This window comes from Cervus canadensis, chromosome 2 (genome assembly GCF_019320065.1).
Source record: "Cervus canadensis isolate Bull #8, Minnesota chromosome 2, ASM1932006v1, whole genome shotgun sequence".
NCBI lineage: Eukaryota > Metazoa > Chordata > Mammalia > Artiodactyla > Cervidae > Cervus > Cervus canadensis.
This window is the reverse complement of record NC_057387.1, coordinates 21,171,068-21,186,970: the sequence shown is the minus strand read 5'-3', so window position 1 is coordinate 21,186,970 and position 15,903 is coordinate 21,171,068. Positions and strand designations below refer to the sequence as shown.

At 39.5% G+C, this 15,903-nt stretch overlaps 1 protein-coding gene across 3 annotated transcripts in view; it reads right to left on the bottom strand.

Annotated features, from left to right (window-relative positions):
• Positions 1-13,605, bottom strand: part of LOC122435108 (flavin-containing monooxygenase 5) — a 31,005-nt gene extending 17,400 nt beyond the window's left edge. Inside the window, exons 1-3 of one of the 3 annotated variants that reach the window (XM_043459019.1) lie at positions 13,177-13,605; positions 12,898-13,074; positions 471-659 (exon numbers count right to left, since the gene is read on the bottom strand). In XM_043459019.1, the coding sequence (XP_043314954.1) occupies positions 471-659; positions 12,898-13,032 (324 nt within the window). In that variant the 5' untranslated portion in view covers positions 13,033-13,074; positions 13,177-13,605. Of the gene's footprint in view, positions 1-470; positions 660-1,705; positions 1,949-12,897; positions 13,075-13,176 lie in introns of those variants that run through there. The other 2 variants (XM_043459027.1, XM_043459035.1) reach the window with 2 other exon arrangements.
• Positions 13,606-15,903: the final 2,298 nt, after the last annotated feature.

The window sequence follows — 15,903 nt, the reverse complement described above, 5'->3', positions numbered from 1 at the left end:
AAGATTTTTTTTCCCAATTCAGTGTTCTTTCTTCTACACCAGAGTTAACTTATTTGCTTTCTCATAACTGTTCAATAACTAATTCATGGGGTTGTCGTGGTCACATAAAAAATGCATTGGAAAGCCCTTCAGAAAGCATAAAAGGCTAAGTAGCAAGTTGTGGAACAAGTTGTGGCACCAGAAGCTTTCAAAGTGCCCATACCTGTCAGTTCTCATTTGTTTATTGTAATCAAATGATACAGAATGATGGCAATGAAATGAAGGTTGTTCCTGGATCTGTGGTCAAAATACATAGAAGAGGGACTTTCCCACAGTTATTTTTCAGTCAGAGAGAAGACACAGTGTGGAGTCTATTGGATAAATACACGAGCACATCAAACAAAGCTGCACATAAGTACTGCCAAATGAACATGTTATTCATTTACTTTGCAAACAACTTCAAACACAGAGGTACCCACAAAATTCCCTACCTTAAATTGAATGTACTTTAGAAGGTCAAATTCTTTGGCATACATCCTGAAATACTCCAAGACCTGGGAGTTGTGCATGAAGTTAGGATAGTGATCTGGGATGGGATAGTCACTGAAGCACATCATCTCCTTCGAAGCGTTGATGATCACTGACTTATAAATACTTGCCCTTCCTTCTTCAGGTTCTTCCTGTAGTAAATAAAAAGCATTCATAGCAGCTTGAGAATTAAGGTCATGGTTTATAAACAGCCAATTAACATTTGAAAAGTTATCTGAAACACCAATTAAAAAAAAGTTACACACACATATCCCTTTATATCTCCCAGGATTTGCACCCTCATGCTGTCTCTCCCCCTTGAATCTGAGTTGTCTTTATGACTTGCTTTTGACCAACAGCATGCAGTTGGAATGATACTGAATGGATTCCAAGACTAAGTGGGTAAGTAGTCTTGCCACTTGCACCTGGGTTTCTTAGAAAGCTTCCTCTAGTAGAAGTCAGCAGCTGTGTAACAAGTCCAACTACCCTGAGACCATCATCCTGTGAGGAAGCCCGAGCTAGCCACATGAAGAGCACGTTTATGAGGGAGAGATGTGCAGCCAGCCCCCAGAAGTCCTAGTTATCCCAGCTGATGTTCTAAACATGGGAACAAAGAGGTCATAGTATGTGTCCAGTCTTAGTTGTCACCTGATTAAAATGACAAGAGACTCCAAGTGAGAACTGCCCACCTGAGTACTAGTTTCAAGGTTTTTCATGTACTTGCAACACTGTTCTCCAGGAAACACTGTACTAGTTTATAATTCTGTCCACTATGTGTTCCTGTTTTACCTTATTTTCACTAATTTAAAAGACAACTACTCAGTGTTAGCAAAAACGAAATCTCAGTACAATGTTTTCTGGAGAGTCATGTAGCAAGAATATGAAAATGCTTGACAGCCATTTGAAGAAAGATTCAGTATTGTAGACAAAAATTTATGTTAATGTATGTTGATAGTATTATTTATAATATAAAAATGAAATAAATTAAATGTCTGTGATATTGTGACTTATAAGAAATATTTATTTGGTCATCTAGATGATCAAAATATATTTCTCATGTATATTTGGTCTTTCTACGCAGCTCCTAGCTCAGAGCTCCCAGAACTCTTGTAATTTCCCAGGTGTTGAGAGTGATTAAAGTCTTTTGTTGTGTTAGTATGGCGACTCTTAGAAAGCAGCTAATGGTAGGCCTGCTTACCAATGGAGCAAACCGTGATTCGAGGGTTGTAACTTTCAGTTGCCCCCTTCTGACTTCTGGGGAGGGGAGAGGGACTGGACGTTGAATCAGTCAGTAGCCAATGCCCAGTGATTTCATCAATCATTCCTATGTCATGAAGCCGCCACAGAAACCCAAAAGAGTAGGATTTAGGGAGCTTCCAGGTTGGTGAACCTGAAAAGATCAGGAGAGCAGAGTGCCTAGAGAGGGCATGGAAGCTCAGTGTCCTTGCCCTGTGCATCTCTCCCTTTGGCTGTTCCCAAGCTACATACTTTTATAAGAAACTGGTAATCCAGTGAGTAAACAAATGGGTTTTCTGTGTTCTGTGAGCTGTTCTAGCAAATTAAGCAAACCCAAGGAAAGGGTCATGGGAATTTCTGATTTATAGCCAGTTGGTCAGAAGTTTAGGTAACAACCTGGTAACAACTGGCATCTGAAGTCCAAAGTCCAATAAAACTTGAAGGTAGGAAAAACAAATTGATTTATTAAGGAGGTAGGATTTTTCTTTTATTTTTGTAGAAATATTTATACCACACCTTCATGATAAAAACCTTCAGCAAACTAGGAGGGGAAACACCTTCAATCTGATAAAGAACATCTACAAAATACTTACAGGTAACATTATACTTTGAAGAAGGGAATGGCAACGCACTCCAGTATTCTTGCCTGGAGAATCCCATGAACTGAGGAGCCTGGTGGGCTACCATCAATGGGGTCGCAAAGAGTTGGAAACGACTGAGTGACGAACACAACAACATTGTACTTAATAGTGAGAAAATGAACAATTTACCCATAAAATTGAGAACAAGGCAAGGACAGCCTCTCTTAACACTTCTATTAAATACTGTATTAGAAGTCCTAACTAATGTAATAAGGTAAGAAATGGAAATAAAGGTATACATATTGGGAAGGAATAAGTAAAGTGATTTTTGTTTGCAGATGATATGACTGTCTGTCTAGGCAGGAAATTCCAAAGAATTTTTAAAAGTTCCTGGAACTAATAAGCAATTAGAGCAGGGCTGCAGGCTACAGTGGTAATATATAAAAGCTAACTGCTTTCCTATATACCAGAAAGGAAAAATTGGACTTTGAAATTAAATACCATACCATTTATAATAAGACTCCCCAAATTAAATGCTTAGGTAAAAATCTAACAAAATATGTATGAGACTTATATCCAGGTAATATAAAACACAGAAGAAGAAAATCAAAGATATAAATAAATGAAAACATATTCTATACTCATAGATTGGAAGACTCAATATTGTTAAGATGTCAGTTTTCCCAACTTGATCTATACATTCAATGCAGTCCCAGTCAATATCCCAGCTAGCTATTTTGTAGATGTTGACAAACTGATTCTAAATTTTATGTGGAAAGACAAAAAGCCTAGAATAGCCAACTTTGCTCTTCGGTGTGGACTGTGCGCAGTGAATTTCTTCCAATGAGTACAGTATGACACAGGAGGAAAAAAGAGAAACTTCACAGTGACAAACCCTGATAAACACCATTTCAAGGCAGGTCGTCAAGGTTAACATCAATCAGTGTGATAAGTGTGATAGAGTGTAGCATTCATATGATGTGATGAGAATGGCACTCTACCTCTAAGGTCTTCCTCCCCAAAATTCATAACCCCAGTCTAACCATGATGAAAACATCAGACAAATCCCAGCTGAGGGATTTTCTATAAAATATCTAACCAGTGATTCTCAAAACTGTCAAGGTTATCAAAAACAAGGAAAGGCTAAGAAACTGACACAGCCATGAGGAGCCTAAGGAGACACGACAGCTGGAACAGAGAAAGGTCATTAGGAAAAATAAGCCCAAATAAATCTGAATAACGCATGGACTTCAGTTAATAATAATGTATCAGTATTGGTTCACTAATTATGACAAATGTTATCACACTAATGTAAGATGTTAATAATATCTGGACATGAGGTATATGGGAACTCTGTACTATTTTCCTAATAATCCTGTAAACCTAACACAGTTCTAAAATTAAAGTTTATGTAAACATATTATTTGTAATAGCACATTAAAAAAATTAATTAGTGGTTAGGTCCTTTTGAAAACAAGGTGTTTGTGAGGGCAGGGGTAGAAATATTCCTAACTATTAAATTTGACTTCATTCATTCAGCAGATATTTCTAAAGTAATAAAAACACTATATTAGGGACTCCCCTGGTGGTCCAGTGGCTAAAACGCCACACTGTACCAAAGTAGAGGGCACGGGTTCGATCCCTGGTTAGGAAACTAGGTCCCACATGCCACATCTAATAGTTCTCATGCTGCAACTAAAGATCCTGCATGCTGCAACCAAGACCCAGCACTGCCAAAACAAAACAAAACAAAACAAAAAACCCCACTATCTTAATGCTAAAACATACACGTCTGTCCTTGTTTTCCAAAGGTTCGAAGTTTCCAAGTAGAAGGAGTAGACCGATGCTTTCCACAGCAGGTCTGTTGGGGGTCATTGAGCTAAATGAATCACAGATCTTACCCCTTATATGTGACAATAATCATATATTTCTATTAATTTTCAAATAATTAAGACAATGAAATATTGTATGTCCACAAAAACCTTCAAGCCCTTCTCAACACCCGATTGGATCCTTGGTAGTGCTTATTACTGTCAGCTCACTACTTTTATGTGAGGGCAGAGCAGTATCAGGTCAGTGAGTAGAAAAAGGAGCTTCTACTCCTGCATTTTAGTATTTTCTACCATCAGTGAATAATCTTCCCCTATACAGACATACCTTGATCATATTTCCTGCCAAAGCACATGACTTGTATTGAATAGGAAATTCATGTGAAAAAAGAGAATGGGGACATAGGGTAGTGTAATTTAAACTGAAGGGATCGGAGGCAATAGTAAGGGCAGAAGAACAGAGAAAAATGACTCGCCTTCAGTAGGAGGAATGAGAACAGTGTGGACCTTCTGTTCCTTTGACACTCTCTGAATCCCAGGGGACCCCAGCTGTCTTAGGACTGTTTTCAGTGTTGTCTTCACACAGGGATCACATGGGGAACTCTCAAATACTAATGCCTGGTCCCTTCTCCCAGAGACCCTATTTTAATTACTCCTTGTCTAACATGTAGATAAGGTTGAGATCTACTGATAAGAGGTCATGTGCTGGCCCTAGAAAGCTCAGGGCACCAGAGTTTATCCCATCCACCTCAGAAGTCCTTTCTCCACACATTCTTAGCTAAATTGAAAAATACCTGAGGGCTGGTTATATAACTCTGTTTCACCATGCCATCTAATGTAGTCTGAGGTCCAGAAATGTTTATTCAATAAACTCTTATTGATTTTGTTTTAAAGATGCAATGTCATCCTCATTTATCACGTGGGAAAGCAGGGGTAAAGGCTGAAGGCCAAAGGTTTCCATGTTGGTTGTGCATTAGAAATAACCAGTGGAGAGTTTTATTGGCACTCCAGACCAATAAAGCCAGAATGTGGATGGGCTGATAGCAATATTTGTTAAAGTTTATTAAAGTTCCCAGGTGATTGTTCAGTGTGTAGCCAAAGTTAACAGCCACACATTATCAGTTAGTAATAACTGATAAAAACTGTTGAGAAAAATTTTATATTCCAAATTAAAATCATATGTGAATTATCTAGGTTTTCTTATGTAGGCATCTGATTTAAAGTGTTTTGTTATCAAGAACATAATGTGTTTATAACTAGAAAAACCTATTAATGAATTTAAATTCAGGTGTCCTAGATAATCTGAAATATAAGCAGTGGCAGATAAAATGTATATTCCACAGATAATAAAGAGCATTTATTATAGGTAGAAAAAATTCATTTGATTCAATCATAAAAGAATATTTTAGCTGGATGTATTATAATTTAGCAGATTATTTAGTTACATTCAAAAGTTATGCTAGAACATCTATCCATTTTAAATCATGGTAAAACATTTGTCATATGAGTTTATTGGTTTTATTAAAATAAAATAACCAGTGGTCATACTCAGAAAGAAGGAACTTATAGAAAGCTACATTTGGAAAGAGATAGCTGCAGTCTAAATTTAATTTCTTGCTTTGTGATTTTTCTATTCATTATTGAAATGTAGTATAAAAAAAATTGAAAGGACTTCTGGTTAGACCCGACAGATTAAACATACACTGACAGCTCATGTCCTTCCCAAAGCCCCTCTAAAAGGAAAGTAAAGGGCTTAAGAAAATAAACTCAAAAAGACAAAGAAAATGGGAGATAAGTTACAAAATTTGAAAGATAAAAAGCAGATGCATGAGTGCAAACTAATTTAGCAGACCTGAGAAAATGCAATTATAAGTTGGCAGAGGGGGAAACTGAGAAAACTGATTTACATACCACGAATTCATACTACTCAGAGTTCGAAACACTGGGTACCTCTGGAAATGGGAGTTAAAATGGGGTTAAAAACAAGAGAACTGATTTAAAAATCTGTTTAAGCAGTTGGTTTCCAAGAGCCTGTCCTTCTCAACATATAGCTGGGTTACAGTGCCTGTCTTACATGGCAGCAGTCTAAAAGCAGATTTTCTGTAAAGGGCAAAATAAAGGCACCAGGATGGAACACCACAGAATAGTAAAAGGCAGAAGACAGGTGGGTACTGTGTTGAAATCAGGAATAATAAATGAAACTTTTGCATGTTGAATATTGAGACTTCCAGTCTTCTCAGTCAGCCCACAGGATGTAGGTAATCAGACATATATTGTCAGAGCAAGAGATGGAAAGAACTTTTTCTAGTGAATGTAAGAAATCCAAGAAGCAAAGACTTACAGATAGATTCTTTGGGGGTTCCCCAAGACACGGCTTAGTCAGATCATTCTTCAGTGAGCACCACTGTCAGCAAGCCCCATCCATCCTATTGACCTTTCACTCAGCTCTTTAGTGCCCTACTCTATAACCATGCTAATAAGTGATATTTCATTTTAAAATTTTGATGGTGGTTTTGATTTGCATTTCCCTGAGGATTAATGTTACTGGGCACTATTTCATTTTCCTATTAGCCATTTTTATATCTTCTTTGGAAAAATGTCTACTCAAGCCTTCTGTCCGTTTTTTAACTGGATCTTTTTTTTTTTTTTTTTTAAGCCGTCTGTATGTCTTCTTTGGAAAATGTCTATTAAGTTCCCCTTTCCTGATTGGTTATTTCTCTGATGTTGAGTTTTATAAGCTCCTTATTTTGGATGTAAACCCCTTATCAGATATGTATTTTGCAAATATTTTTCTCCCATTCTACAGGTTGCCTTTTCATGTTGTTGAGTTTTTCTTTCTTTTTTTTTTTGGCTGTACAAAATCTTCAGTTTGATGTAATCCTGCTTTTTTATTTTTTCTTTTGTTACTTGTGTTTTTGGTATCATATTCAAAAGAAATTGCCAACACTAAAGTCAATGGACTTTTTACCACTGTTTTCTTCTAGAATTTTTGTGTCTTCAGGTCTTACATTTAAGTCTTTAGTCCATTTTGACTTAGCTTTGGTGAGTGGTGTACGACAGGGGTCCAATTTCATCTTTGTGTATGCGTGGGCATGTACTTTTGCTAGTGTCATTTACTGAAGGGACTGTCTTTTCCCCATTGGGTATTCTTGGGTCTTTTATGAAATATTAGTTGGCTGTATACTCATGGGTTTATTTCTGGCCCTGAATTCTGTTCCATTGGTATGGGTGTCTATTTTTATGCCAGTACCTCTGTTTTAATTACTGTAGCTTCATAATATAGATTGAAATTAGGAAGTGTGATGCCTCCATTTTTTTTTTTTTTTTTTATTTTTTCTGTTAGGATTGATTTACCTATTTGAAGTCTTCTGTGGTTCAATATAAATTTTAGATTTTTTTCTATTTTTATGAAAAATGTTTTGGAATTTGATAGGGATTGCAATGAATCTGTGGGGCTTCCCCTGTGGCTCAGCTGGTAAAGAATCTATATCCACTTGCAATGAATCTATAGATGACTTTCAGTAGTATAGCCATTTTAACAACAATATTAACTTTTCTGATCCATGGACATAGCATATTTTTTCAGTTATATGTCTTTTTCAGTTTCTTTCATCAATATTTTATAGTTTTCAGTGTACAGATCTTTCACCTCCTAACTATCTTATAGGTTTGAAATGACAAATGGGATTGCTTTAAAAATTGTTTTTTCAGATACTTCATTGTTGGGATATGTTCAACTGATTTTTATGTATCAATTTTGTATCCTGAAACTTCACTGAATTTGTTTAATAATTCTGGTTTTTTTTGTGTGAATTCTTTAGGATTTTCTATATTTAGGATCATGTCACCTGCAAACGGAGATACTTCTTTCTGAGTGAATTATTTTTTCTTGCTGAACTGGTCCATTAGGACTTCAGTACTATGTTGAATTCGAAGGCAATGGCAACCCACTCCAGTACTCTTGCCTGGAAAATCCCATGGACAGAGGAGCCTGGTAGGCTGCAGTCCATGGGGTTGCTGAGAGTCGACACGACTGAGTGACTTCACGTTCACTTTTCACTTTCATGCATTGGAGAAGGTAATGGCAACCCACTCCAGTGTTCTTGCCTGGAGAATCCCAGGGACGGGGGAGCCTGGTGGGCTGTCGTCTATGGGGTCGCACAGAGTCGGACACAACTGAAGCGACTTAGCAGCAGCAGTAGCAGCAGCTCTATAGTTAACCTTCTAAGTATTTTTGTATCCATTCAGTTGTCTTTTTTGGAGGGGGATATATTTAAGAATTTAAAAGACCTATCCATCTAAGAGTGGTTATTACTTAATTTTATGTTTTAAATCAAAATGTATTAAACATGCCTTACTTTATATTATATTGTATCAATATGGTATCTTTGTATAACATATACACTTTAGAACTTTACTACTCAAAGTGTAATTATCAGCAGGATCAACATCACTTGGGGGCTTATTTGAAATATAGCATCTTGGCACCATCCCCAGATTAATGAATCAGAATGTACATTTTAGCAAAATGTCCAGTGATTCATTTTAATTTTCAAGTTTCAGAAGCACTGCTGCTGCTGCTGCATTGCTTCCGTTGGTATGCATTGAAATTTTTTAAATTTAACTAAAATTAAAAATTATTCTACAGCATTGCATACTTATTAAAGCCTCAACATTTCCCAAGCGATTTATCATTTTAAGCCACTTTGTTTATAAAGTAATACTGTAGTAATGAACATTAAAGCGATATGTCTCACTTCACTACCTATGTTTCACCCTCAGTCTGATCTAACATTAATGAAGAGGTCAAGAAGAAAGGCACGTATCCTGAATCCCTGAGACCTATTACAAAAAAGAAAATGGAAGCCCTGAGTCCCCAGTGACTTACTGGACACCTTGTAGCAACAGTGGAATTCCAATATGCTTGGGATGATCTTATATAAATGAAACCCCCAATGAAATTACAAAAATGTGAGAGGGGTAGGGTGGGGGAGAAGGCTCCAAATAACAAGCAAGGAGGTGAAAGAAAAGCAGATCTCAAAGGAAATGTTTGAGGAAACCAGCATCAACAAGTCAAACAGGCTTAATTTGCAATTAACAAATGTTAACAAATACCTCAGGTGTCACAACTGTGTAACTGGAATATGTGAGAATGAAGGTCTATTTCCACAAGCAGTCTAAGCAGCCACCCAAGAAATTTTCCTTCTCAAGGATTCATTTATAAAATGCAAATATGTTTGGTGTCTAATACATGCCAGGCATGGCCTTTGGCTCTAGAATTCTAGTGGTGTGTATGTGTGTGTGTATAATAGATGTAAAAAATATATGTTATATATTATAGACACAGATGTGGTCTGTCTTAACAGACGTCAGAGCATTACGATGAAATATAGCTTATTTATTTTCAAGTAAGCAGTTCATAAGGTGTTGAAATTTTGCCAAGAGTATCATCAGAACAAACTGCAAGTTGAGTTTTTAACAGAGAAGAAGTTTAAGCCACTTTGGAGATAAATGCTAGAAACCTGATAATCAGGTAGGATGGTGAACCTTTAACCAATTTCCTACCTGATCAGTAGTTGCCAAACCTGCCTAGGATGCTTACCAGACGCCAAATACGTGGGCCCTACATTTGGCCTACTGAATAACAACCGATGTGTAGCACTTACTGTGCCACTGTTATTAGTGATGACATAATTATTCACTTAACCTCCACAATAATTCTGTGAAGCGGGTATCTCCTTCTTAAAGATGATAACATAGAGGTACAGAGAGATTTAATGATTTTCCCCAAAGTCACAGTAATGCTAGTTGGTGCAGACACAAAATTTGAACCCAGACTATGCCCTTAAACTCTACACTATGTTATGGCTGGGTTTCTAAAGTAAAATTTTCTATTGATTACAAAATATTAATTAATAGCCTTCTCAGTCCATGTGCAAGACTGACTATGACTGAGGCAGGGGTGGTGTGCTAAGGGGTGTTCACCCTAGACCTGAATAAGAACTGTTGTCAGTTAGTTGCCAAGACAGAGGCAAGATGCACAACAGCAGGAATGCTGTGAAACCACTTTGAAGTAGCTAACAAACACTGTGTTTGTCTTTATGAAATATGAAACAAATCTGGACACCTTAATACCATTCACTGGCTTTAAAAAGTGAGTTTAAAAGCAAACCCAGTGGATGTTGCTTTGGAGGCAGTTAAGGAGCTTAATATTCTTTGACAAATAATAAGCTTAACTATCATTAAGTTAGATGATACCTTAATATGTTAGTTGCAGGGCTGGGTGTGCATATTAAAGCAACAACTTTATCTGTGCAAGGACAAGAAAACCTAGTTGCATGTGCCTGCTGCCCTCCTCTGAAGATAGGACTACTCATTTGATTTCTCAAGCAAAAAAAAAGCTCAAAGAATTTTTTGATTCTTTTAGGCCAGATTTTATATCCTATTCAGGGACTGGAATTATTAGAGAATTGTTTAAAGTTACTAGAATTTTAAAAGAAAGAAGGAAACAAACAAACAAACAAACAAAAACAGTAAGATTAGAAGAGGAATTCCTGGAAGGAGCTGTAAACTATATTCTAGATCACTTACTGATTAATGCAGACCAAGAGTAACCATTCTAAATTGTCTTGCCACTTCACATATTGTCATTTTGTTACACCCTGGTGTCGGGAGCCGTTATGGGGGGTCCCGCCCGTGACGAGGTCATGAAGAAAATACCGGGCAGGCAAGGCCATCCGGGACCCCATCCATGACGAGGTCACCAGGAAAAAAACCTGACAGGCAAGGCCGTCTAGGATAAGGGACCCTCCAGGTTGGCCTCGGCCTCTACCCCACCCTGTATCCTCCCCCCTTTTTCTGCTGCTGTTCTTGTTTGCCCTGTTGCGGATTCTTGTGTTGCCTGCCGAGAGCTCTCCTGCTCCTCTTTCACTGAATGAGGACCAACTTAAAACCCTAATTAATAAATCTTCTGGATGCTGGTACCCTATGAAGGGACCAGAGATGAATGAAATGCTTCAATTCAAACCCTTTTGCTGGCATTCTGGCTTCTTTGATAAATATGTGATCTCATTGCACAAAATGCTCTTGATTGTTCCAAACATCCTAAGCACAGTATGCTAACAAAAACTATTAAGCATAGGCCCCTTCACGCGGTGAAAAAAGCTCCACAAATATGATAGCCACCAATGTGCCTAACAAAAAACACTTTAGATAGAGATTAGCTGGCGACTTCTTGCAGGTGGTTAACTTTTAGACTAAGAGCCTGTTTTGTGCCATATCTGCTGTTTCTGCAGTCCTTCGCCTTTCTCTTCTGTAAAAATGTAATCCTATCTAGTTCCCATAAAGATGACGCTTATTAGAAAGGAAATAGATTAATTATAAGAAAAACAGGGTCAGCTACTGAAGTTGCTTAAGCCACACCAGGTGCAAGCCATAAAATGTTAGCCGGCCTGAAGGCCAAATGATAAGAAAGACTCTTGTGAAGGAAAAAGTATGTAGGTAACGTCCTGTTTCTGTTGAAGGTCAATTTGTTGTAATGTTTTGAGATGACCTGTGTGTAAGCAACATGCACTTCCCCCAAAGATGTTGTTAAGGGTATAAAGGGGCCGTGCAAAAATAAACTTCAGACTTAGCCCCGAGCTTTGTCTCACACTCTCTCTCATTCGCCGACGCCGTTCATCCTGAGGGTTCCCCTGGATCCTTCTGGGGCTGGACCCCGGCACCCTGGAACCACGGAGATTGTTGCCCTCTTCCAGATAGCAGCAAAACTTATTACAGACACTCCTCAACTTACTTAACATGATTCAACTTGTGATTTTTTTTGACTTTACAATAGTTTAAAAGCAATATTCATTCAATAGACAGCACATTTCAAATTTTGAATTTTAATCTTTTCCTGGGTTAGCAATATTTCATACCATACTCTGATGCTTTTGGGCAGTGGCAGCTTCCACCCAGTCACAGATCAGGAGGGTAAACAACTGATCAGTTTACAACCATTCTGGTTTTCATGTTCAGTATAATATTCAATAAATTATAAAATATTCAACACTTTATTATAAAATAGGCTTTGTGTGAGATGATTTTGCCTGTGTAGTCTAATGTGAGTGTTTTGAGCACATTTAAGGTAGGCTAGGTGCAGCTCTGGTGTTAAGGGGTGGTTTAGTCACTAAGTTGTGTCCAACTCTTGCAACCCCATGGATTGTAGCCCACCAGTATCCTCTGTCCATGGGATTTCCCAGGCAAGAGTACTGGAGTGGATTGCCATTTCCTTCTCCAGGGGATCTTCCTAACCCAAGAATCAAACCTGCCTCTCCTGCACTGCAGGTGGGCTCTTGCATTGTAGTAGGTCTTCTGCATAGCAGGCAGGTTCTTTACCAAGTTAGGTGTATTAAATGTATTTTGAGCTTAGGATATTTTCAATTTATGATGGGCTTATCAAGATGTAATTTCATTGTCAATCAAGGAAGATCTGTAAATGAAAATGATCTCTGTGCCATTTTCATAGTCATCAGTAAAGGAAAAAAAACAAAGTGATACTTCTGTCCCATGTTTGCTTCCAGCCTCGGGAAAGAGGAATCTGCATAGAACCTGTGGTGATGGTTGCTGAGAAGGGATCAGCAAGCTGAAGCCTAGCTGGTTGAATCACTATGAAGCACATCATATTTCCTGACACAAGATAAAATATCTTTTGCACCTAGTTACGGCCAGAGTTCCAAGTATTAAGGAACCAGGAGGTTTACCTGGAACCGCCACAGCCCTCCGATGTCATGAGACCTTTCAAAGCAGAGGGGCATCAAGCCTTCTTCCAGGCAGCACTTGATAGAGCTGAGCCCACTCACACCTGCCCCAATCACAGCAACTCTTTTCTTGGCCATGGTCTCCAGAGATTTTCACGGGGCTGCGTTAGTGTAACCTGTCTGAAAGAAAGGATGACAAAAGATAGAAAACACACATCAGTTAACATCTTGCAGTAAGACCTGGCTGTGGCATCAATAAATAAAGGCTGAAACAGCAGATACCTTTGAGGAAGCCAGATAGCGGTGTCCTCCTAGCCACAGGGAATTACTACACCTTGGATGGGAGAGCCCTGCGGCTACAAGACCCAGAGCTGAGACCCAGAGCTGAGAGGTTGGCTGTGGTACTCGAAATCAATGCCTTTGCCTCAACACCAGCAGATCCTACCGCTGCGATCTAGAGCACACTGCAATTCTGGCTCTTTTCAAAGATACATAAAGCAACAAACTACCAAATCAGCAATAGCCAATGGGGAGGGGCTGTTCGGCTCCACACCTCTCAGCCGGCACCCCGCCCGCTCAGCCGCACCCTTTACCCCAGCTGAGGGAATAAAAAGTGGGCCAACCCGCTTTAAGCAGGAAGGATTAACCCTACAACCTCTCGGTTTTTCAGCTGCAGACGCTCGCTGGAACTCTCAAATACTCCCCGGGGGAGATCCGAGCAGCCAGAATTTCCATAGTTCGCTTCTCCCATTCACTTTTAACTTCCTGGTGTTTGTCTTAAAGTGACAGGCGCCTACTGGTGAAGGGAAACTGTCAACAACACCACCAAGCAAGTCTTGCTCCAAAAGCTTAAGTGGAGAGCATCTGTCTTTCGGGAGATCTGATAAACCACTTCGGGGCCTCCTTGTCCACTTTCGGCCTCAACCCCCGAAATTGGATCTTTGGTTCTATGCTTGTTATTCAGTCACTCAGTCGTGGCTTACTCTTTGCTACCCCATGGACTGCAGCACCCCAGGTTTCCCTGTCTTTCACTATCTCCCAGAGCTTGCTCAAACTCATGTCCATTGAGTCGGTGATGCCATCCAACCATCTCACCCTCTGTCATCTCCTTCTCCTCTTTCCTTCAATCTTTCCCAGCATCAGGGTCTTTTCTGATGAGTCGGCTCTTTGCATCAGGTGGCCAAAGTATTGGAGCTTCAGCATCAGTTCTTCCAAATTAATAATCAGGGTTGATTTCCTTTAGGGCTAACTGGTTGGATCTCCTTGCAGTCCGAGGGACTCTCAAGACTCTTCTCCAACACCACAGTTCAAAAGCATCAATTCTTCACGCCCACCCAGGGATGCCCCCTCTGCTGTTTGGGCTTCCCTGGTGGCTCAGCGGCTAAAGAATCTGCCGGCAATGCAGGAGACCTGGCTTCAATCCCTGGGTTGGGAAGATCCCCTGGAGAAGGAAATGGCAACCCACTCCAGTACTCTTGCCTGCAGAATTTCTTGGGCAGAGGAGATTGGGCAGGCTACAGTCCACCGAGTTGTCAAGAATCTGACACAACTGAGCAAGTTTCACTTCACTTCAAAATGGTTCTATGCTACTGATAGAAATTTACTTTAAAATATCCATGCACTGACCTGGGTGCTGGGCTACAGTGAGGAGTGAGTGGATTGTTGTCTACTTAGAGGAGCTTAGAGTTTAGTAGGGAGGACAATACACAAACATAATTTCAAAAAACTAAAAATACTTTTAAAAGGCTCTTTTTCTCACACAGTTACCTGTGCAATTAAAAACACAAAATATCCACTTTTAAAAAGTAACAGATTTTTTCACATCATGCAGAAAAGACCAATATAATGATACAGGACTTCACACACTGGGTCAGAACCAGGGTCCATTCAACCCAGCAGTCTGCTTTGACAGGTGTAAGGGGTTCTGGGAGAGGTAGGTTATGGCTGATACCATGCATCGTTGTGCACCATGTACTATGCCGGGAGCTGTTATGGGGGGTCCCGCCCGTGACGAGGTCATGAAGAAAATACCGGGCAGGTAAGGCTGTCCGGGACCCCATCCATGACGAGGTCACCAGGAAAAAACCTGACAGGCAAGGCCGTCTAGGATAAGGGACCCTCCAGGTTGGCCTCGGCCTCTACCCCACCCTGTATCCTCCCCCCTCCCTTTTCTGCTGTTGTTCTTGTTTGCCCTGTTGCAGATTCTTGTGTTGCCTGCTGAGAGCTCTCCTGCTCCTCTTTCACTGAATAAAGACCAACTTAAACACTAATTAATAAATCTCCTGGTCGCTGGTACCCTATGAAGGGACCAAAGATGAAGGAAATGCTTCCATTCAAACATTTTGCTGGCATTCTGCCTTGTTTGATAAATGTGTGATCTCATTGCACAAAATGCTCTTGATTGTTCCAAACATCCTAAGCACAGTACGCTAACAAAAGAAACTATTAAGCATAGGCCCCTTCACGGGGTGAGAAAAGCTCCACAAATATGATAGCCACAAATGTGCCTAACAAAAAACACTTTAGCTAGAGATTAGCTGGCGACTACTTGCAGGTGGTTAACTTTTAGACTAAGAGCCTGTTTTGTGCCATATCTGCTGTTTCTGCAGTCCTTCACATTTCTGTTCTGTAAAAAATGTAATCCTATCTAGTTCCCATAAAGATGACGCTTATTAGAAAGGAAATAGATTAATTATAAGAAAAACAGGGTCGGCTACTGATGTTGCTTAAGTCACACCAGGTGCAAGCCATAAAATGTTAGCAGGCCTGAAGGCCAAATGATAAGAAAGACTCTTGTGAACAAGAAAGTATGTGGGTGACATCCAGTTTCTGTTGAAGGTCAAGTTGTTGTAATGTTTTGAGATGACCTGTGTGTAAGCAATATGCACTTCCCCCAAAGATGTTGTTAAGGGTATAAAAGAGCCATGCAAAAATAAACTTCAGACTCAGCCCCAAGCTTTGTCTCACTCTCTCTCTCATTTGCCGACGCCATTCATCCTGAGGGTTCCC